The sequence below is a fragment of the Ruditapes philippinarum genome, unplaced genomic scaffold (assembly GCF_026571515.1).
Source record: "Ruditapes philippinarum isolate M1 unplaced genomic scaffold, ASM2657151v2 ctg2223_1_1_1_1, whole genome shotgun sequence".
In the NCBI taxonomy this organism is placed as follows: Eukaryota; Metazoa; Mollusca; class Bivalvia; order Venerida; family Veneridae; genus Ruditapes; species Ruditapes philippinarum.
Genome location: NW_026860168.1, coordinates 23,119 through 47,706, shown reverse-complemented (window position 1 = coordinate 47,706; position 24,588 = coordinate 23,119). Strand labels below are relative to the sequence as shown.

The window sequence follows — 24,588 nt, the reverse complement described above, 5'->3', positions numbered from 1 at the left end:
CACATTTCCAATTCATAGATACCAACAGGTTTTATAACTATACATATTTCGAACATAACGCACACACAAAACAGCACACACAAAACAGCACACATACATTTCGGGTACCATCGGCAATACGATACTCGTATTAGTGTAACCTAATATTTAAGCAAAAAGAAAAAGGGAAAGTAAAGGGGGTGAATAATTAAATACAAAAGAACAAGAAAAAAAACACAACAGAAAATACATCTACAGTTTTTGACTGCTTTTTAACATCATTGTTTTTTATTTTTATGTAAGTAAAGTATTTCATATGTTATATATATTTGTATCTGGGAAAATTCTATTCCATTTTTTGAAAATGAGTTTCCAGTTTATCTCGATTAAATGCAATACATTTTTCAATACATAGTCTGCTCCGAAAATAATGTAAAAATAAGTTAAATTGTGGTGTGCGTTTTCCAATTTTGCAACTATATATGTAATATTTTGCCACCAAAAGAATAAAGTTTTTTTGCATCTTTTTGTGTATCTGTGCTTGTAATTAAGTGAGATATTGTTTTTAAATTAATTTCTATAATAATATTCCTTTTTTTTGAAATATTCTATTAAAATCTCTCAAAAAAGTTGCGTGTAAGAACATTGCCAAAAGAGGTGTTCAATAGATTCAATATCCATTGCACAAAAATCACAAAGACTCGAGGAAGAAATGTTTTGTTGTAGAAGACTTTTGTTTGTAGCAATTATTCTGTGAAGATATTTATATTGAAAATTTCTGAACTTAGTGTCAATCGTTGTTGATAGAATGTTTTTTTGTTTTTTTTCCCAACATATATTTTTCGTTTTCAAATATATTTTCCCACTTATTTTCTGCAGTATTTTTTGATAATGTTATCTCGTTTTAACTGATGTTCATATAGAAATTTATTGGTTTCATTTGTTTTATAAATGACGCTATAATATATCTGTTTGGGGTATTGATATTGACGTTGTCTAGATTGATACCTGTAATGACGTCAGGATGTATACTTCTTATTAAAGTCTGATATTTGAGGTAATCTGCATCAGGGATTTGATAAATTGTTTTAAAATTTTCAAAAAGTGTAAAATTGATCAATTCTTAAGTCAAATAGATGTTCCAAATACACACAATACCCTTTTCATACCAAGACTTATAGAAGAATGATTTTTTCATTTGATGTTATTTTCATATTATTCCAAATTATTTGTTTATTTGGGTTATTACATTTTGGTATGACTTTTATTTGGTTCCAGGATGAAATTATATCTCTTAAAAATGGATAACTTTTAAATTTGCTTTGTATAAATTTGTCATTTATTTCACATTCAAAAAGTAACTTGCCTCCGTATCTGTCTAATTGAGATAAGTATATAGATTTTATTATAGATGTCGAATCATCATTTATAATTTTTTCACCCAGCTCGCCTTTATTGATAATATATATTTTCTCAAAGTCAATCATTTTTATTCCCCCATTTTCATATTTTTTTCTTCAATGTATCCCTTTTTATTTTTTCTGGTTTATTATCCCAAATGAAATCAAACATACATTTTTTCTAAAGTTTTTATAATTTTCAAGCTAGGTAAAGGTAATACAGATAAAGCAAAGATCAGTTTTGGTAAAGCAAAAGATTTGATGACAGTAACTTTTCCAAGAAGTGTAAGTTTTCGGTGTTCAATGTTTTTAAACAATTTTTAAAAGCATCAATTTTAGGTTCTAATTCTTTTGGAGAGTTAAAGTAGAGTTTGTACAAAATGTCATACCTAAAGATTTTGCATTGTCAGAAGTCCATTGGAAATTTCGATTTCGGCAATATTTAGTTTTCGGAGTTTCTTAATGAGCCTACTTTTAATACGTTACATTTTTTTTCATTTAATTTTAGGCCTGATATTTTATTGAAATCATCGAGTATTTCAATTAATGTTTCGAAAGATTCTTTTGACCCATCAGTTACAAAAGTTGCATCATCCGCAAATAACACATTTTTAATCTCGATTCCATTTATGTTTATGCCTTTTATTTTTTCATGTTAACATATACAGTTTGAAAGGAGTTCGATGCATACAATAAATATATACGGAGAAAGTGGACATCCTTGACGTACACCTCTATGTATTTTAAAGAAATCTGACATGTGTCCGTTATTGATAACACAGCTTTGTGGGTCATTGTATAAAAGTTTTATCCATTGGATTATTGTATTGCCAAAATTAAAAAATTCCAAAACTTGAAAAATAAAGTTATGGTTGATACTATCAAAGGCTTTTTCAAAGTCTGTAAAAAATAAAAGTGCATCTTGGTCTATTTTTCCATTTGTTCTAATACTTCAAATATCGTCCGTATATTTTCTCCAATGTATCTATCTTTAATGAACCGGATTGATTTTGACTTATGATTAAAGGTAAAACTTTTTTCATTCTATTTGCTATAACTTTTGCTATTATTTTATAATCAATATTTAAAAGACTTATTGGACGCCAGTTTTCTAAGAAAAGAGTATCTTTGTTTGTTTTTGGTAACAGAGTGATGATACTTTGTTTCTGAAGTTCAGTCAAATTTTTAATTTCAAATGAATGTTTAATAGAGTTAATGTAGTAATATTTTATATCATTCCAAAAGATTTTATAAAATTCTGTTTGTTAATCCATCTGATCCAGGACTTTTATTATTATTCATATTTTTTAGAAGCTGTTGTAAATTCGAGTTCAGTAAGTTCGCTATCTAGAGATGTCCGTTCTATATCACTTACTTTTGGTATAGTTGGATCCATAAAATTAAATTTAGTTGTTTTTTGTTCAACCTCTTTATAAAGTTTTTTATAGAAGCGTTTCTGCTCTTCTATTATTTCATTTTGTTTTGAGATTATTCGGCACTAACTTCTATTTGAATCATAACCTTTTTTTCAAAGTTTCTTTTTTCTAAATTTGCAAACAATTTACTATTTTTCTCATTATATTCAACATTTAACGCTTTTGATCTTAATATTATTCCATTTATCTTCTTATCGTAGATTTCGTTTAACACTTCTTTATTTTTTTTCTATTTCTGACTTTATTTTATCAATATCATTGTTTAAGGAACAAGAACTTAATGTCTGTTATAAGTTAATTAATTTTAAATTTATTTCTTTTTCCCTTTTTTCATCATCTTGTTTGGTTTTACTTGCAAACTTAATAGTTTCGTTTTAATATTTCCTTTCATTATTTCCCACATTGTATTTGGATTTGCACCTGCATTTATCATAGTGGTTTCATCAATAATTTTTCGTATAACGTTTTGGTATTCATGTTTAAGTAGTAAACTGTTATTAATTTTAAAGTACCCTTTTCCTTTTGTATGAATATTCATTGATAGTGTAACTCTAGAGTGGTCCGGTTTATATCCATTTTCAATTTTACATAGGCAAACATTATTTAAAAGATTTTCTGAAATTAAAAAAAAATCATGTCTACAGAATATAGCAGGTTTGTCATGTGAATGCCATGTGAACTGACGTTTATGTGGGTTTTTAGTTCTCCAAATATCAAAAACGCTATATTTTTCAATTATGTCCTTAAGTTTTTGTCTGCATTTTTTGTGGCCATCTTTTCTACCATTCTTTTTGTCTATTTCTGTATCTAAAACAGTGTTGATATCACCACCTATTATAATTTTTTTCTCTTCATGTTCCAAAATAAATTTATCTAGCTGTTCAAAAATTGAGATATCATCATTATTTGGTCCATAAATATTTATTACTATATATGTGTTCATTGTCTGTTCAAACTCAATTGCTATTAATCTACCACAAACTATTTCTGTATATGTTATGTTTTTGCAATCGAATTTGCTGTTAATTAAGAAGCATACGCCGGCACTATTATTAGTATTTCCACTGAAATAAGCCCGTCCATCCCAATCTGATGTCCATTTAAGATATTGTTTTGTGTTTAAATGCGTTTCTTGTAAAAGACATATGTCATACTTTTGTAAATTAAGCCAATTAAAAACCTGCTTCCTTTTCATATAATTTCCCAAACCTCTTACATTAAAAGTACAAATTTTCATACTCATTTCAAATTCAATGTGAAGCTTACGTTCAAAAACAGTAGATGATCTATATAAAAAAGCTTAAGAGACAAAAACATATTGTTGAGTTTACATGTAAAAAATCCATCATGTCGCAAAACATTATCAAACAAAACATCAAAAGCATGTATTTACTCACGCACGCACACACACAGACACACACGCACTCACATACACCCACACATATATATATGCATGTGTACAAATATTAAGTATTTACACATTAAGCACAAAAAAAACTTTCTTCAAGGTGAAAGAAAATATCTGTACATTTTTCCGGATCTTATATAAAAAATTTTTTGGAGAATTGCTACTGGTTATAAGGCAAAAAGGTTTCTGAAAGTTATTTTCCTATTCAGCTTTCAATTTTGTAACTTTTAGCAAAAGAGAGAAAAAAAAACTTATCGCTATAATGCAAACAAAAATATCATTTTCGAACTTATCATTCATTTTTAAATTAAGCCAGTTTTGCTCGTAACATAAAGGAGTATTTTTGGATAAGTACACAACACATAAAAGCATGATTATATTCAGAAACAAAAAAGGCATAACAACATTTATATGACACAACTATACCTAAGATAGTTTAGTTAATGATATTTATTGATTTCTCCAAGACAAAGACATTAAGTATAATGATAATATATTATTTTTAAACATACAGTGTTTGTGTATTTTATTGTGTTAACTTAATCTGTAAAAGGCATGGAAGTACAGACGACAGACATATGACTTAAACAATGATTTAATAATCATTGTTGGCCTATTTCTCTCTCAATAAATAACAAGTTTTCAAAAGAATAAGTGTAAAATCTTAATTAAAAAGAGGAAAGAAGTCATCATTTTACCCTTATTCTTTATCTATTGAAATTATTATATGTGTTACAGCTTAAACAGCCATGGCAGAAAAAGACTTGTTTTTAACTTAAATATATATTTTTGAGCAAGTATTTTTAACACAAAAAAAAACACAACAAAACAATATTCAGTTACAAAAAGCAAACAACATATATATAACTCAATTTTTACATGTATGTTTTGAGCAAGTACCTTTTACACACCTCAGCAAATGAATATTCAGTGACAAAAGCAAACAACATGTATATAACTCAATTTTTATCTAGGACAGTTTTGCATGCAAATGATAGTTTTGCTTTCCTCTAGATAAAGATATCAAATATAATGACATAACAATATTTTTAAACGAACACTGTTTTGTGTATTTTATTATGTTAACTTAAGTTGGTGAAATCATGAAGGTACAATGACAGACAAAAGACAGGAAATAATTATTAAAATGATTTGATAATCTTTGTAGAACACTTTTACTATAGATAGATAACAAGTTTCGAAGGAATATGTATAAAATCTAAATAAAAAAGAAGGAAAAGAAATCATTATTTCAACTTCATCCGTTATATTGTGAAATAAATATATAAATAAATATATATATAAATAAATAAGTGTATCAGCTAAGAAAAAAATGACCCAATAAAAATAGACATGTACATAACGAAATTCTACAACAATAATGATGATACTTTATTCATATCAACAATGGTTTTTTAGCCATACATTCATTAGATAACAGGTTTCGATTTGATATGTGTAAAAAAAATAGTTTAATTTACTAAAACAAGGAAATAAGATCATAATTATTCTTTTATATTCTTAAATCAGCTGTTTCCATATTGTGTGCTTTCAATAAATTAATGAAAGAAATTCTGTTAATTCTATTATGACTTAAGCTCAAATAGTTAGTTCAGTTTTTTTATGTATACTTTATCAAAGGTCAGCATTGCCATGTGTTTATAGGGGTATATCATATTCTAATTGTAAACGAAAAACAATTAATATAGTAATTAAAATTTACTGCTTCAGAATTTTCATATTAAATGTATATTTTAGTAAACGATAGGATGAAGTAGACACGTATGGAGAAGGATACAAAAATTTAACAATGAAAGTCAATTGTGTACTGATGCGTCTACTTTTCTATAAAAAACCGGTTTGACAACGTCACTGGTAATTGTTTGTATTACATATGCTGATCATTGATCATATAACTACTTTGTTATTTTCACTGGGGCTAACCATGCATTGTGGGTTGCTGGACGTTTAAGTTGGTCTGGTGTTACTGTCGGCCAAGGTAAATCGATCCATGTCTGGTATTCATCAGAATGAACTCGGTGAACTGATCCATTTTATTTTTGTAGAAAATGTTACCCATTTCTAGTCCATACACCTTCCACTTCGTCCGACAGTTTTTTCCTTATACATGTAAAACGTGTTGATTCAAACGAGTAAGGTCTTCATTAACGTAAATTCCTGATCCCTTTAATAGTTTCCGATTTTTTAGTATATCTACTTTTGTGCCCCGTGAGCTGAATTGAACAATTATTTGTCTAGGCTTTTTGTCATCTTGTTTGCCTAAGCGGTGACCGACTTCTATATCGTCTATTTCTAGTTTTAATTTAGGCATGTAAGAATTTTATGTATTCAAAACCTTTCTCTCCGTTTGTTGCTGGTCTTCATTAATTGTTTCTTTAATCCCGTCAATTCGAAGGTTGTTTATTCGACTATATTGTTCGAGATCATTTATTTTCCTTTTGTTTGCCTTTCGTTTATACGTATTTCTTCGACTAGTTTTTCATTTTCGTTTTTTTTGGTTTTCTAGTGCTTTTTCAAGCTCTTTAACCTCTAGTTTTAAAACTTCATTTTCAGTTTCTTTTTCAAATAATTTTCCTTCAAGAATGTCGATTCTTTTACTAACAGATGATAGCATTTCTTCTTTCATTTGACTGAACATGTTTTTTATCATATCTCTTAAACTACCATCATCTTTTGTGTACACTTTTGAAAGCTTCAAGTTTATCTCTTTTAACTGTTTGTTAATTTTGTTTAGTTGTTGTGTATCAGTTTCTTGTATTAATGTGTCATCCTCAATATCTTGTTTACCTTTCTTCTTTTTCTTCTTTTTCTGTTTTTCTCCTATTGTACACATACCAGTACTAGTATCTAATGTGCTACTTACACTACTACATGCTTCTCTTTTCCTTTTTTTTCATCGTTCATTTCATCATTTTCATCAGAACAAGAGTAATTTTTTTCTTTAATATTTGACATTTTAATCAATTTCTATATATTTCAATATTGAACGGTTAGACACTGTGGTTTTCAAATATCTGCCTGGTTCCCATTTAGCAATAGGAAATATTTCATGACTTTTTCGTGCAGAATGATTTTTCAGTTACCTCAGTTCAATAATGCACTATCTATGTGCGAAATGATATAGCAGCTATCTCGTTTTTGCGACATGATGAATTTGGCTATTTATAGAGACATAATGTACCAATATTTTTAGTAGTTCAGAAACGTTTTTTATAGAAATTATAGTTACCAAAGTATATCCTCATACAAAAACTTATATCTATATATCGTTAAGACACATTTTATATAACACTTTGCACTTATTTATTGTTTATATATCAATATTCCTCGAGTGGACAAAAACAAACATCCATTACCGCTGGTACCCGAACTGCCTATAGCCTTTTTGGTTACGGGCCTGATGACACTTTTCAGGGTTAATTTTAGATTTTTAACAAGAACATGTGTTTTGTTATGACACCGAAACAGAAAAAGAGATTTTAGCTAACCTCGGGTGTTTTTTTTTAAATGAATCTCAGCACAAACAGTAGATTATGTCATCAATACAGTTTCCCTTTTCATGTAGTATCAAAATATTTTGTTTCTTTACAAAAAGTTTAAGTAAGCCCATTACTCAAACTCATTTGTCACAGATCTTTCTATTTCATCTAAGAAAACGACAGACATATAATTATTCTTTATTGGATAATGAAAATTTATTCTCCCAATAAGTATACAAAATTTTGACTTACATTTTGAGAACAAAAGAGCTCAGGGATATCTACGTAAGGTAAATATAGCAGATGCAGTGTATATTGCGCCGGTATATGTGACAGCAGCGCTAAATATCACACTTGCTACTTAACGTCGCACTTTTGTCGCTAAATGTCTCAAATTATTTTGCCGTTAAATGTCGCAATAAAGAACTTAAATATCGCATCATTTCCCCTTACCGTTAAATGCCACAGCACTACCGTAAAATATTGTTATATATGAAAATGATCTGGGACTAGCTATCTGTCAGATAGTAAAAGCTGTGATGTACAAAGTCATAAACTTAAATCGAAGTCACCTTCGTAGGTAATATAGTTTTACAACCACAATGTATTCCAAAGAGCCCCTTTGTGACAAAACACATTTGTATACGGTTTGTTGTTGTTGTTTTTTCATTCGTGGTCGCGTTTATTATTTTTCTATAATAAGTGTACCTTTATCTACAATCCAGATTTAAACTATCATTATTAATTTATTTGTTGACGGAAACAAATGTAAATGTGAAAGGTGCATCGAAATAGCTTTTTATTGATAAGCAGTTACAGGACAAATCTAGATTCACTAAATTTGGTATGTGAATAACATGTTAAGCCACACACTGGTGGTTTCAAAAACTTGGGATGATTTTCGTTGAGAAACAGCATTAAATTGGTTGACCTTGTTTGATTTGAAATAACGTTTTCTCTTTTAAGATGTTAAATGGAATGTGATTAAATTTGATTGAGCTTAGATTGTTTTTGTTTGTTTGTTTGATTGGGTTTTACGTCACATCGACACAGTATATGTCATATCGCGACGTTCCAGCTTTACTGGCACGAACGGGCACCTGAGTAGAACCACCGACGTTCCGTTAATTTAAATTTGATTGAGCTTAGATCAAAAGCAATTGCGTAAATACGATCACTGTTAACTACACTGCAACATTTTACTGCTTGAACTAAAATGATATTACCAGTATAGAAATACATGTTTGCAATACTGAAAATCAAAGCAGACTGACTTTGTTATCCGTTAACACATCCGTGTTATTTGTGTCGTGTGGCGGCTGTAAATCTCCCCGTACATTTAATCAATGATGTTATATTTTCGATCCTTGAAGATCGTTCAGAACGACATTGCTGTTGTGTATACATGTTATGTGGTACTTTAAGTTTTATCTATTTGGACATTTTCAACTTTGGGTGGTTCCATTATTCCTAATTGAATACTGTATGATCACCCTTAGGATATGTTGCCTGCTTTTTAAATTTGTCTTTTGATGTCTTATCTGTGATATGCAGGCTTTATAAACTCAGATCCCCTTTCAAAATTCCATTTTATTTAGTTCCGCCCATTATTTTCTAGTTTAGGGCAAAAGCATTCTTTTACTTGGGGACCATACGCCGCTTTTCATGGAATGGCACTACTGTGTCACACTGAATCTTCCATGATAACCGCCGTATGAACACATCTGCGGATGTTTCTAAATTCGAAATTTCACCATTTTCGTGTTAAATGTTGAATTCTGCTTAAGTCGGTGCTAGGGGGCACGGACGGTAACTTGCACTTTCCATTACCGTCCATGAACAGGCTCAATCAAACCAAGCCTGCAACATTTTCAATTGTGTTGTGTTGGATTCTGTTTTTCTCTTTTTGGTCTGTTGGCTGACAAACTTTAGAAATTAATCTTTTGATATTCTCAGATTGATTGACATTTCTAAAAAAATAAGTTGGAACTGTTCATTTTACAAATTCAGCCGGGAAGATAAGACTTGCAAATATGTACAGCCTTACCAGTATCATATTTGACGGCCACACAAGTCTAATCTATTTGTGTTTTCTTTCAGTCTATCAACTATCTTTTCTTCTATTAGAAGAATAAGTCGAATATAAAATTGAATGGGTACTTTGGCGAAAATACCCAATGGTTAATATTTAATTATTTATTAACAAAGTGTGAGACATATCTCTGATATTTAATGGCTATTAAACGTTTCTGAAACATTCACGTTTCGCAAATTAGCATAATTATGTTAAATACATGAATACAGAATGAAAAGTAAAAAAATCTTCAAACTCAAAATGTTCCAAGAAGTCATCCATGTATATGATTTTCTTTAAATGTAATAGCGAACTAAAAAGGACGTAAACCGATACTCCGTTTGGTTTGAGTTAGTATTGTTATAAACCAATTCAATACCTATATGTAAAATTAGTCACCTTATCAATAATCATCAGAAAATGACACATTCAATTCTGCCCTTTAATTCAATTGCGGACAACTCTTTGTTGTTGAATCCTGTAATGAGTGTATTTGGTCGCTTTACCACTTTCTTAAAACATGTCCTCGATGCATGTTTGTGGTCGCATGGTCGAATATCTGTAATAAGATGACAACGTTTCAAAATGTTTTTTTTTTTTAACTGAACAACACTTTGCTACTTCAGTTTAGTGTATTAAAAGCCTTAAAATGACTTCTTCGCTTTTAATTTAGAGCTGTAAAAGCCTTATTACAGTTTACAACATAATAGGATTCTTTTTCTCAAAATCAGGATAAATAAATATTATAACAACTTTGTAACTCTTATTAAGAGGTGTATATGGTCGCTTTGTGGACAATTAGGAGATATAAAAATACACAAGAAACCATGTCATTTTCTGTCTACATTATGGACACAGCCACGGAAAAATGCCTACTCTAGGTACTCAATTGCGTCCTTTTTTGCCATATATTGTTTATTTGTGATACGTTTCTTTTGTTTTATCAATATCTGAAATATGTTTTGAAATTGTGCCCATTGTAAACCGGTTATGGAACGACCTTGCTCAATATAGTCAATCATGATTTTCCCCTGACTATCTTAAATATTAAAGCCATCACCTTCCCTGCTGATGGCACCCACTTGAATTTCTTCGAAAGCGGTGAGCCAGGATACATCCACTGCATGCTCTGTTTTTCTGGATCGAAGTGATGGACCCATGTTTCATCCTGAGTTGCGGTCCGATAGATAAAATCAGGTTCATCCTCGTAGCGAGACAAATGATATCTTAAAATGTCAAGGCTGGTCCGTTTCTGGTCGTCAGTCATCTGTATGGCCACCTAGCGGACACTTTTGACATGACATAGATATCTGTCAGAATTGCCTAAACTTAACAAAAGCTTGAATCCACTTCCCTAGCTATGCCTCTCAGGTCTCGCCTTCTGTCACACATGACCAGATCGTGCACAGCTTTGGCAGTTTCATCGTTGTTGGCCTCTTTTGGCCACCCATACCACTCATCATCTCCAATGCTCTCCTTGCCCCTCTTATATTCAGCAGCCCATTTGTTCACAGTGCTATATGAAGGGGACTCCGTCCCCAGTCTTCATGGGGGCATTCCTTTCTTACAGAGGTACTAAATGACGGTTCTGATTTCAACTTTCTCCATTTGGTCTTAATGACACTCCTCTCTACTGATGTGTTTTATGTTACTTAATCTGGATAAAACCGTGTGTAACTCGGTCAGTAACCTTGAATTAGGTATCGGTATCGACATATCGTGCGTAAATGTCAGATTAGTGGCTAGAAGAATATCGGGCCGAGATTTTTTTTATCATACCTCTTATTATGACTAAAAGTACACTGGTATAATAAATGGATAATGCAGTGGACAGCACTTTTTACATGACAAATATAAACTGTAATAAAATATACCAATAAGCTGTAGTTATGACATTGAACACCGTAATGTATGTTATCCAAGCTTTATTCTCTACCCACAACAAGGATAAATTATTCAACATTTAGAATGGATGGAGTTGGTTGATGTTAGTTTAAACAACTCATTTACAAATGTTAATAAGTCTCTTCGACGTTAAATATGGAGTCGTGAATGACAATACGTTGCCAGTTTGAAAATAAGAGAGTAAGCAAAGTTAATTCTTACCAGGACGGCTTCCCCGAAACGTTATAATATGGTAAATTAGCAATGTATGACATTTTTCTCCGATTGGGAAAACGTTTAGTTTAGCGGCATAAAATAGGTAAAAATATACGTTTAATAAGTTGCCTAGGTAATTGACTTGAGTTTTGTAGTGGTTGGAAAGCGCATGGTTCCTGATCATTATATTTTCAATGTATCTAAATTAAAGTATACGTTGTTTTCTAACTACACATGTGTATGAGTGATGTGGTTCGTCGCAAACATTTTTTTTCTAAACTCGAATGAACTTGTTTATAGAACCACCACATAACAAAATACTCCTCATAAAGATATGTATCTTTGTGGTACGAAAACATTGTTTGATTTGAACACTATACATGTACAAGCTATATCTTACACTAGAGATAATTATATAGGGTATCGTCAAAATTAATGTCATTTAAATCGGTGAAGGTTTTCTGTACAAATAGACATATTAAATGACTTTGAAGTGTCAATTTTATAAGTAATATACAATAAATTTACAAACAATAAAACAGCACACTATTCGTTTAAGTCATGGTTCGTTGTAATCGTATTTTTAACCAAATGTAATCATATATTTATCTATATTGAGGTGTGCATGCACATGTATGTTTTCACATACACTATCGATTGCATTATCCATTTGTATTGTTTGCGTTATGGGAGACAATTTATTTTAATTTACGTACATTCTCATGGCTTTGATAACTTAATTTCCAACTATTTTAAAATTATGTGATCGAAAATAGAGGGATGATTTTGTTAAATATAAATCACCCCCTACATTATTTACTATTTTGTGTTTCAACAAATAATGTGTACAGTACCACGTACATTTGAATATATCAAAACAGATAATTGTGATATTGTTTGTTAATTAAGATAGCTGTCATCCTTCAAATGATAAATACGTATTTCGTCACATGAGTCGTGAGTAGATATATTGAAGAAAAAAAATACTAGTATATTGAGCATTGAACCATATCTAATGTTATGTACATTTGGTTCAATTGAAAATAAAAGTCGTTATTGTGTACCAATGTAAATCAAACTTCATTTTCAAGCAGAATAAAAGCATAATCATCAACAGCTAAAGATTTATCATATATTACGTATGAAATAGTCAGGTTGATGTCCACAATTAAGAACAGACACGTGTCTCTGGTTTATGATATATCCAATGATAAACAAATGGCTTGTCACATGATAAAAAATTATAGATAACAATAAGTATAACACTATAACACCCGTCAAATTAAAGTCAATCAATTGTTGTTTGTGAATAGACAGAGGGAATTATTTCAAAGGAGATAATGAAAAACCGATAAATGTAAGTCATATCAGCATAATTATATGATTCTTAATACTTACATATTTATTTATGGTATTACAAACCTTCGATTATTGACCAATTCAGTTGAATATAATTTTGTAGTTAAAATTCATGTTACATTAAATTTTATAATATATACTAAATATAAAAGAAACTTCCAATTCCGATACATATTCTAATGAAAATTTTTTCACTCCCAATGCTCGGGTGAACAATTAAGTGTCAGATGCAACCACTCACAACTCAATTGTACGCATCTTACACAAACGCTCGCACACAAATAAACACACAAGTGAATCGTTGCATGGCAGTTGCTGCGGTGACAATGATCATAAGGGCCGCACTAAGCATTAGAAAACATGGCTTTCTGAACTGGTGGCTGTTGATATCATAAGGATGGTTAAGTGCCGCTTTTACGACTCCGTAAAAATGGTATTGCACGGCCATGCATATATTTTGACGTGAAGTCATATTCGTTATATAAACATAGCGCTAAATGATAGCGTCGGTACACCTGACATATACATTCTGCATGTTATCTGGTTGTGGTAAACAATTGATCCAAGTTTCATAAACATTCTTCAAAGCTTTAAGCATTTTTTTCGAAACCAGTGGGATTAGAAAACCTATTTAGATGATTTAGTGTGCATTGTTGTAATACACCAAGCAGTCAATTGTAGCCACCATCCTCGCCCCCGGTAGAGTGCGGCTTAAAAAGAAGAGTCGTGTTTTGACGTTTGCGCTGTTTCGGGGCATGGGAAATGAATTTTATTATCTGCGTACCCTCAGCAGGGGAAGGGTTTTACCGGATATTTATATAACATACAATTTAATATGTGGGCCGAAAGGTGTCGGCCGAAACCAGACTGGCCAAAATCGACTGGGACGATTCCAAAAGTGGGCCGAAAAGTGACCAAACAACTGTGCTGTGTGTATTTGAGATAACTGCCAAGCTTTTCTAAATTGCTTTATCAGAACATATACTTAATGGGGGCTTTGTTGCTCTGGATACAATGTTAAGGGATCATGATATTGATATAAATTTAGTTATGCACGAATTTGAATCAGTTATTTGAAGTAGTAGCGTACAGTTTGAACGAGTAAAAGGAAAAAAGGTAAACTTTAAGCATTTGTTTGACCACGATTGTAATTGGCAAACAAACCACTAGAAAATTGTAAAAAGATTGTGATTGCAAGATCGGATCATAACTTACTTGAATGTATACAGAGTAAATATAATTATAAAAATATATGTAGACCAAAACGTCAGTAGTTGAATAGAACATATTTGCATAAAGTAGAGAGTTCTGTAAATAATTCGAAACAGTTTTGGTCTGAAGTTAAAAATGTTAAAAGAAACCGAAACCAGTATTTGATATTTCACTTGAGGTATGGTTTGATCATTTTAGTTCATTATTTTCAAATAGTGGGAATGAATATGTTATAAATGACATCAGGGGTGATAATTGTCATGTAAGTGTAAACTTTGATGAAATTGAAGAACTTATCTTGAATTCTAATACCACAAATAAGGAAATTTTACAAGGAATAAAATCATTAATCTCACAGTGGTTAGATTATATCCCAACAACGAATGTACGGCGTTAATGTTTTACTACCTTATTTTCACGTGGTGAATTCCCTGATGTTTGGGCAAAATCAGTTATTATACCACTGAACAACCCAAATAATTATAGGGGCAAAACATTATTGGGGGTATTTAGTAAGGTTTATATATCAATAATTACTAAAAGATTAACATTCTATGTTAAGAATTACAGTAAGCTCTCAGAAGCTCCAGCTGGATTAAGAACTGGATACACTACAATTGATAATGATTTTGTTTTATATTCTACTGTTAATAAATATTTAAATATGAAAGGAAATATGTATATACAGCTTTTGTTGATTTCCAAAAATCTTTTGACTTAGTAGATAGAGGCTTATTGTTTGAGATTTTAAAAAGAAATGGAATAAAATGTCATTTATTTCAGACAATACATCAAATTAAGCCTCCAGTTAAAGTGTGTTCGATCAAATGAGGGGGTAACTGATTGTTTTCTTGTCCAGGTGGACTCCACCAGAGATGTAGTTTAAATCCGGTATTATTTGCGATGTTCATAAATGAATTACAGTCTGTTTACAAAATGATTAAATCAGAGGAATTCAGTTATTTCTTGATACTGTTGAACTTTTTTGTAGTCAATTGGAAATTGTTAATGGGTTTGCATGTGTTAGTATTTATTTCTCAAACAGGTTGTCTTTTCATAAAATGGCTGAAATGTACATTGTACTTCTGTTTATTTTAATTTTTTTTCAGCATATATTTTGTTTGACACATGAAACTTTTTTTGCAAGTTTTGACTCTAAAGTCGCATCTGTAGTGTTATATTGGTCGGAAATATGGGGCCGAAAAAGGTATATGCATGTGAAAGATTTCAAAATGTAAATAAATTAGCTTAATTGTATTGATGCTGTTATTGATGATGCAGGGAGATTTCCTATAAGAGTGAATGCATCTTAACGGTATATTAAATTTTGGATTAGGTTAGAAAATGAACCTTGACTACAATTTGGCTAGCGATGTAACACTGCATTTACATTAGTTTTGACTTTTTGGTTTTGGTTATGTGTGGAAAGCTTAAAATGTTGTACACCCCAAACAATTTTTAGTTAATATGCCCAGAATTTGAAAGATCAAGCAATCACTGTGGGTGTGCTATATGTGCTGAAACAATTAAATTATTTAAGCAGTGTTTTGGGGCTGAAGGGTGAAAAATATATTAAAGTTATAAATTTTGATAAATGTAGAACATATCTTGAAAATTTCCAATGTTCATCACACAACTTTATGATTAAAAAAGGAAGGCATTTAAGCATATACAAAAAATATCATGTAAGCAATTATTGTGAAACTACTGGTGAAAATGAATTTTATTTTATGATTGAATGTCCTTTGTATGCTCAATATTTGCCAGATTATTATTTTCGTTATCGAAATATACAAAAATTTATGATTTAATGTAAAATCAAGATATAATACGGAATGTATTAATGTACACTTATTGCATTTTTAAAGAGAGAGAATAATTTATATGTATGTCTAAATAGTTTTTCATGTATAAACATAACAAAATAGTATTTTGAATGTTATATTTTACAGTCTGATCATTACCACAGTCAATATGTCAGAGGCCGTATATACATATAAACGAAATGAATTTAATTGTCCGGAAACCATTTTTTCCAGGGGGTACAAATGCACTACCTATCAAGGTCTTCTTATAACCTTGCTATACAGCAAGTTTGATAACAATATCTCATTCCTAACTCTAGTTATTGTTCGGAAACCATGTTTCTTTTGAACTAAACTTTGACTTGACATTGACCCCATGGGTCCAAATACAATACCAATTGGAGTCTTCATATAAGCTTGCTGTGCACCACGTTTGATAATAATATCTCATTCCCTACTCTTGTTATTGTCTGGAAACCATTTTTAAATTTTTAGTTATCGTGACCTTGACCCTATTACATTCAAATGCAATACGAACCTATGTCTGTACATAAGATTGCAATACAGCCAGTTTGCTTACATTATCTCATACTTAACTCTAGTTGTTGTCCGGATACTATTTTTAAATTTTAAGTAACGGTGACATTGACCTTGACCCAAGGCGTCCAAATGAACTTCCAACCGAAGTCTTCTTATAAGTTTGCTATTAAGCAAGTTTGATTACAATATCTCATTTCTAACAAACTCTAATTTTTGTCCGGAAACCATATTTCTATTTTTAGTAACGGTGACGTTGACATTGGCCCCAGAGGGTCACAATGCTGTACCAACTGGGGACGTCATATGCCCTTGCTATACAATCAATTGGATTACAATATCTCATTCCTAACTCTAGTTATGTCCGAAAACCTTTTTTTATATTTTTAGTAACAATGACTTTAACCTTGACCCCAGGGATTCCAAATGCAATACCACCTGGGGTCTCTACATCAGTGTGCTGTGTACCAAGTTACATTATAATATATCTTTTGAAACTCTAGTTATGGTCCGGAAACCATGATGTGGACGGACCGACAGGCTGACTCCATATGACGTCATATGCCCTTGCTATACAATCAATTGGATTACAATATCTCATTCCTAACTCTAGTTATGTCCGAAAACCTTTTTTTTATATTTTTAGTAACAGTGACTTTAACCTTGACCCCAGGGATTCCAAATGCAATACCAACTGGGGTCCCTACATCAGTGTGCTATATACCAAGTTACATTACAATATATCTTTATAAACTCTAGTTATGGTCCGGAAACCATGATGTGGACGGACCGACAGGCTGACTCCTATATAACCCCCCCCCCCCTGAACATCGTTTGTTGGGTTATAAATATCAGGTAATTATCTGTAAAACTGATTTGATTTTCAGTGAACAGATAAAAGATATTGCGGAATACTTTGGAAACATTCCTACAAAGGGTGTTAAACCTTACCAAAACTTATTGAATTCGGCAAGTTTTACCGAAATCTAATAATAAGAAACATTTTGCATTATCTATAAACTGAACTGATGGAAGTTCTGGGCACTTTAAATGTTTTCGGTAGTTCATAGTTATTCGTTATTTATCTATCTAACAGTAACAAAATATAAAGTTTTTCTGATAGATATCAGTTTTTTATCGTTGCGTTAAAACCAAAATTAACTAGAAATTCATAGTTAACGCAATAAATAATATGGTTAACTGTTGGCAGAAATACGCAACCATACATGCCAACATATAGGGTTCTGCAGAATTGAGGCTATAACTCAGAAACAAATCAGAATCGGTGACGACATTTGAGCTAAAATGACCATAATACCAGAATATACCAGCAGAGACACACCGGATCCTTTAATACCAAAAACCACTTGTGACATTTCAACTTCGGGTTCATCATCACTATTTCACGATGTCAACTTCTCGAATATACGTACGATTTCAACTTCATGAAGTCACGATTTTAACTCAAGAATCACAATTTCAACAATATGACGATTTCAACTTCATAAATTTACGAGACCAACTTCACGTACTCGTATTCAGGATCTCAACTTCTCGTATTCAAGATTTTAACTTCACAAATTCAACTTCGTTCACGATTTTAATGTCGTAAATTCACGATTTCATCTTCCTGGAAGTTGAAATTGTGAATTCGTGCAGTTGAAATCATTAAGTTTAAATCATGAATTCGTGAAATTAACATGATTGAAACAATTTTTGAATTCGTGAAGTCCAAACAGTGATTTCACGAAGTTGAAATTATGAGTCTGTGTAGTTAAAATCGTAAAATTGAAATCGATAATTCGTGATATCCGTATGTTTCAAACGTAAATTTACGGAGTAAAATTTGAGAAATCACGACTGTAAGATAAAATTGGGTATTCAAGTAGATAAAATGTTACAACCAGTTTCGTTCCAAAGCATGCAACTTTATGGGATTTTGTGGAACCTCGCCTTGGGATCACAGGAGCAAGCTGAAAATTTCGAAATGTTTAGCAGTTTTATATTCGGCTTATCGTCCACAGAATATCAGAGAATGTCCAAATGGTCTCTTAGGGGTCAGGATGAATTGGCAAGATATGAGCTGAAATGGCCATTAACCGTTCGATTTATTTTCGGCTAAACGTCGGCAATTTTCAAGCGTTTTCCTGACGGAAATATCTGTACCAGCAGAGGCACAGTCAGACCCCTTAACCATCCTAACATATGGAGTTCTGCAGAATTGACCCTGGGGCTCACAGGGACCAGTCGGAAATGGCGAGATATGAGCGTAAATTTTCCGACGGACACACCTATACCAGCGGACCACAAACAAAGCTTAAATATGGGATTCAACGAAAAAGAGCGTGGGAAAACAAGGTGCAAGTTTTAAAAATTTCAGGTGAGTGCTAAAAAAAAGATTTTTCCCGTTCAAAATTTTTTTTTCCTTTAAAATTCAGAAAAAAAAAACATTTTCCCACGGAAATTCCTATACCAGCGGGGACAACCCCGTCATACCTCCAACCATTCCACCATATGAAGTTGTGCGGAATGGAGGCTTAAGCACACGGGGGTTAGCCGAAACAGTCAAGATATAAGCTTTAATATTTATATATAGACGATATCAGACTAAATATCGGCAAAATACCAGATTAATTCCGATGTGGATACACAGGAAGAACGCTTAACCATCTTGCCATATTTGGTTAAGAAGAAGTGAGGATTCGGCTGTCGGAAATGTTGAGATATGAGCTTAAACTGACAATTGATCGAGACCGTGTATGTCAAAGTTTTTGTATTTTCAATTATATTGAAGCTATGATTGTTTTATATTGGTCGTTTTGTTTTAATATGTTTTGCACTTATTTTCGTAAAAACTATCCTTTTTTTTTAGATAACATTGTTTATGTTTATATTTGTGATATTGTTCTTGAACCATATAAAACCTGGCTATTTCCAAGTTACAATTCTAGCGGTATTATCATATTTATGATTAGTTATTTTAGGATTATTTGGAGTAATACAAAAGAAGCTTAATCTATAACTGTTTACTGTTATATACGAAATACGATTAGGGCCATCGTGGTTATACTTAATAATCTAGAGGGCGACAATGCCACAGTGTGATAGTGCGATGACGACAATACGACAGTGCGACAGAAAAATAATGCGAGAATGCGATAGTGCGATGGTGACAATGCAATAAAGAGATGTCGACCGTGCAATAATGCGATGATTTTTTTTTTGGAGTTGAGTGGAGCGGCAGTCCCCTTTCAAACGCCCATGCAGAAGGGGGCACATATATATCTAGAGAAATTTGGTTTCATGCCGTGAATTTCTTATTATATTGTGAGAGGCTCAAAATGGTGTAAAGTAACGTGTAACCAACGCTGAAAAGCCTTTCACTCTTGAAAAGTTGCAGCACTTGCAATCAGTTTTGATAAAAAATCAACACAACATAGTTATTTTGAAATATTCCCTCGTTGCCATGGTAACAGGAAAATTAAGATTGAGCATGCCGTTACAAAGGCTATGGTGCAGTTAACATTTGTGCCAAGTTTTTATTAGTATTTAAAGCATGTTTTATTGTTTCATAGCAATTTGAAATTGTGTAACAGGTGGTTTTTTAATCAAAGAGCCATTTTTCACAAAATGCTTCTGCGGTAATGGGTTAACGGGTCAGCAGATGCTACTATACATTTGTACATAATGCATAGTATATTAAATCCGCTGACTATATAGTATAAGAAGAAAATTTAGCATAAACTTCAAAGCAATCTTTACTTACATCGAAAATAAAATAGTATTTCACGGAAATATCATGTTTCTCTCCTCAGGGCTGAATTGCTAATCACTTATGTTAGATATATAGAAAAAAATATGTGTTGGCGTAAAATTCTGAATATCTTTTTCTTACAATGTTAGTTATATAATAAATTCTACATCTTACAAAACAATAAAACCTCTGATGTAAAGATATTACTTAAGAAATTTTAGCAGAATTTGTATATTACCAGTTAGATGTATTACATGTAATCATGGACTATCTTTGTACTTGTCGAGAAAACTTGCTTTACTGAATAATTAAATATAAGAAATATTTTCTATATTTTTTGTCGACTTTTGTTGTGAAAACTATCTAGAATGAAAGAAAATGGTCTAACTAAGAAAATGAATCCGAACACCAATATCTTTTATTCAGTCGTTAACGCTGTACAAACGTTTAATGTATTGTTTACGTGACGTCACAATTTTAATGTAGCGCCAAACAGCACGTGCAAAACAAATAAATCAAATACGCTATATTAATGTCGCAAACGTTTTAAGTTTTACATTTATTTCACTTTTAATAATCTTTATTTCGCTTGAACAAATTTAGAGCGAAATAAAATAAACAAAAGTTTATAAACGTTTTCAACATGATATTGAAAGGGGTGCTGTTTTAACAACTTAACGTAGGAAACAAGGTCATATCATTGAATTTTGTGCTAAATTGTCATATTTTTGTTATTTATACATGAATTTGATTTAAACTTGGATAAAACTAGTGTGGTTCTACAGATCTATTAGAATTATCAAAAGGAAAAGTTATCTTTTTTTCTTTGAGATTTGTTCAAACCGTTTGATTGCTTTTAGAAAAAGTAAAAAAGTCGAGCGTTGCTCCCTCTTGGAGGTGGCTCTCACTATAGCTGTACTTATTGCCAAAACCAAAAGATGAAAAAGAGTTAGATAATTCACAAATGAGTTACTATTCGGAAAATATGGAATTACATTATATATTAAGGCTTCTGAGAAAGGAAACAAATCTAAAAATTTCGAAAGAAATATTCACCCAATTCGATAACACAGGGGGGATTTTTATCGAAAAATGGGAATTTATTACATTTTTTTTTATCTTTTTCCGTCTTCCTCTATATCCAATTTTTCCTTGCCTCTGAAAAACTAGGGGGAATTCTCAAAAATATGGCTTAATCCTCCAGCCCCCCTCCTAGAATGGACACTGTCGCCCTTGGTCATAGGTTTTTTCTTATTTGTATCTTTTAAAAAAAAGTGTGTGAAGGTACAATACTTATAGCTTAGATATTTAGTATATTATATCATATATAGGTCATCTACTTTAGTTATTCATAGTTTGCCCCTGTTGTTAATGGTAGCCCTTACACAAATAAATGTATGTTTTCAGGTGTGCGCTTTGGGGCCAATGCCCCCTTGTTTTTTTAGCATAGAAATGTTCGCGATGCACAAGAATTCGTGAATGTGACCACAAAATGGCAAAAATTTAAAGCCCGCGATTTTTTTTTTTTTTTTTCACAAAGAGTCTTACATTGCAACGGCATATGACGATTTAATTGATTGAGATGGATGTAATTTTTTTTTTATAAAATGTAATCTCGTTGGGTTTGTCCGTAAAAAGTACAATTATGACCGCCTTTTGTCAATTAATCATAACTGTATTATACGCAGTAGTAAAAAACGACTTTAAACACTTTTTTATGTATTTTATATTTTAGAAAAAATGAGACGCTCTACTCGAAAAAGGAAACCGCCTGCAAGACTTGAGGACAATGCCGAGAAGCTGTCACGGACAAGGCAGCCACCGAGTAGATCACAAACACCACCACCTCAGAAGGCACTTATACCACCATGTGGACCTACACAGCAACATGGGTTGTATTCTTTGGCTACAGCATCGCCTAATTCACATACTTCTACGCCAAGGGCACCTACACTACCAGCAAGGGCAAGTACAACATCGCCTGTAGCAGCCATACCACCACAAGCGGACACGGCGCAGCAGTGTTTGGAGCAAGACATCAAGTTGATAAATCGACAAGGTTAGAGACAGCATTTTGTTTGTGTCTAAATTATGCTCGGGAAGTGCGTCCCTGAAAATCTAAATAAAAAAAAGAAATATATAAAGTCAATTTGTGGACATGGCCACCTTGTTGACTAATTTTCCACATAACGAAAGGGGGCACAAATTGTCATTAAGGGGAGGGTTAAAAGGTTATTAACTGATCACATACAAAGGAAAACGATACTATTGAAGAATTGTTGCTCAACACACAGAACCACTGACTATTAGGGCCGGCGCACTATAGCTATTTCAGAATGCGGTAAAATACTATGATTTCAATTATCCAATAAACATAACATTCTTACCTAGTCTGCAATTGATTCCCACCTTTACAATGCATATACAATTACGGTAAACATAGTAAAATACTTTTTGCATTTTATGTCAATGGCATGGTAGGGAAAATGTTATGTACACAACTTGAAAAAGCGTTTCCTTTAATGATATACTCTGTGCAACTTGAATATACTACACTAGGAAAAAACGAATTTTTAGAATAATCTGTAAGAAATTGAATACTAATTTTCCAAGACGAGTAAACAATACCATGACTAGTAATAAAAATGTGCAACGAAGTTGTTGTCCTATTATTCCAACAATCGTGTCCGCATTGGCTTTATCATGGTCATAAGTGTCCAAAAAAAAATGATTCCAAACGTTTTTTACAATATTGTCCGAAGTAATCGGAGTAAAAAATGTCAATAAATCTGTCTATTCACATAAATAGTCAGTAACTTAAGATACAATTAAAAAGCCAATACCTTTTGGACTGAAGACTCGTATTTCATTGGACATTTGCTTGTTTATATTATAAGAAAAACCGTTGTGGCTTTGGAATACACAGAATTAAGTATGTGCTGTCGACTGTATCTTGAACGGGGCCTGTTGTCTGACGGGACGTTTTGGTACATCTCTAATCTAAACTGCAGTCAATAAAGTTTACAGCTAATAATAATGTACTGTTACATAACGACATAAGTAAAATGTCTTTCAAGTATTTGAATAAATAAATAAATAAATATGTAAATGAATTATGGGAGAAGTCGGAAGGTCCAATTGATTGGAAAATGTAGTGATAAAATGTAAATTGTCGGTAAAGTGCGCCTATATTGATTATAATATTAAACTAAATACATGTAGTAGAAAAGAAAATGATTTAAAACACTAGTAAAGAATAGTAGACAAGAATGATTTTAAAAACGCTCATTTCTTTAAATTTGTTTAAATTATATGTTAGACAAAACGAGACGCTCGACAAGAGAGAGGAAACCGCCTGTCCGACTTGAGAACCTTGACAAAACAGCGCTACGGAAAAGACAGCCACAAGCAACACCACCTCATAGGGCACCCGTACTTCAAAGGGAAACCAAGCGGCAATGTAGGTCATCTTCTGTGGCTACCTCATCGTCTAGACCACCTACGACTCCGACTAGGGCGCCTACACCTCCGCATGTAATATCCATACCACCGCAGTTGTTTGAGCAGAACATTCCATTGGTAAATGAACAAGGTAAGAAAAAACAAATACTTAATGTCAAAGCTATGCTCAGGGAGAGTGTTCCTGAAAATGTAAAAGAAAGGAATACATTTATTCATTTTCTGGTCATGGCCACATTGTTGGATAGATATAACTAAAGCGACATTCCACACAACGACAAAAGGGACAATACATGTGATAAACCAATGAAAAACGGAGGTTAATAAATAATAACCTCATGAAATACAAAGATAAACGATACCATTGCGGAATGATCAGACACATTTTGATGTTAGCCACCATATTTATGTGCTCAACCCACTTAACTACTGGTCATGCGGGTCGGTGCGCCCTAGCTATTTCAGCATGCGATAACATGCTCAATTTCAATTATCGATCTTGCACAATAATAATTTACACATTTTGTCAGTGTTGTTAAAATTATAAAAATCATGCGGCTAAGTC

At 32.0% G+C, this 24,588-nt stretch overlaps 1 protein-coding gene across 1 annotated transcript in view; it reads left to right on the top strand.

Annotated features, from left to right (window-relative positions):
• LOC132759105 (uncharacterized) overlaps positions 1 to 24,588 on the top strand; it is a 48,348-nt gene that overhangs the window by 4,883 nt on the left and 18,877 nt on the right. Inside the window, exons 2-3 of the mRNA XM_060750827.1 lie at positions 22,300 to 22,623; positions 23,884 to 24,156. Of these exons, the coding sequence (XP_060606810.1) occupies positions 22,305 to 22,623; positions 23,884 to 24,156 (592 nt within the window). The 5' untranslated portion in view covers positions 22,300 to 22,304. The remainder of the gene's footprint in view (positions 1 to 22,299; positions 22,624 to 23,883; positions 24,157 to 24,588) is intronic.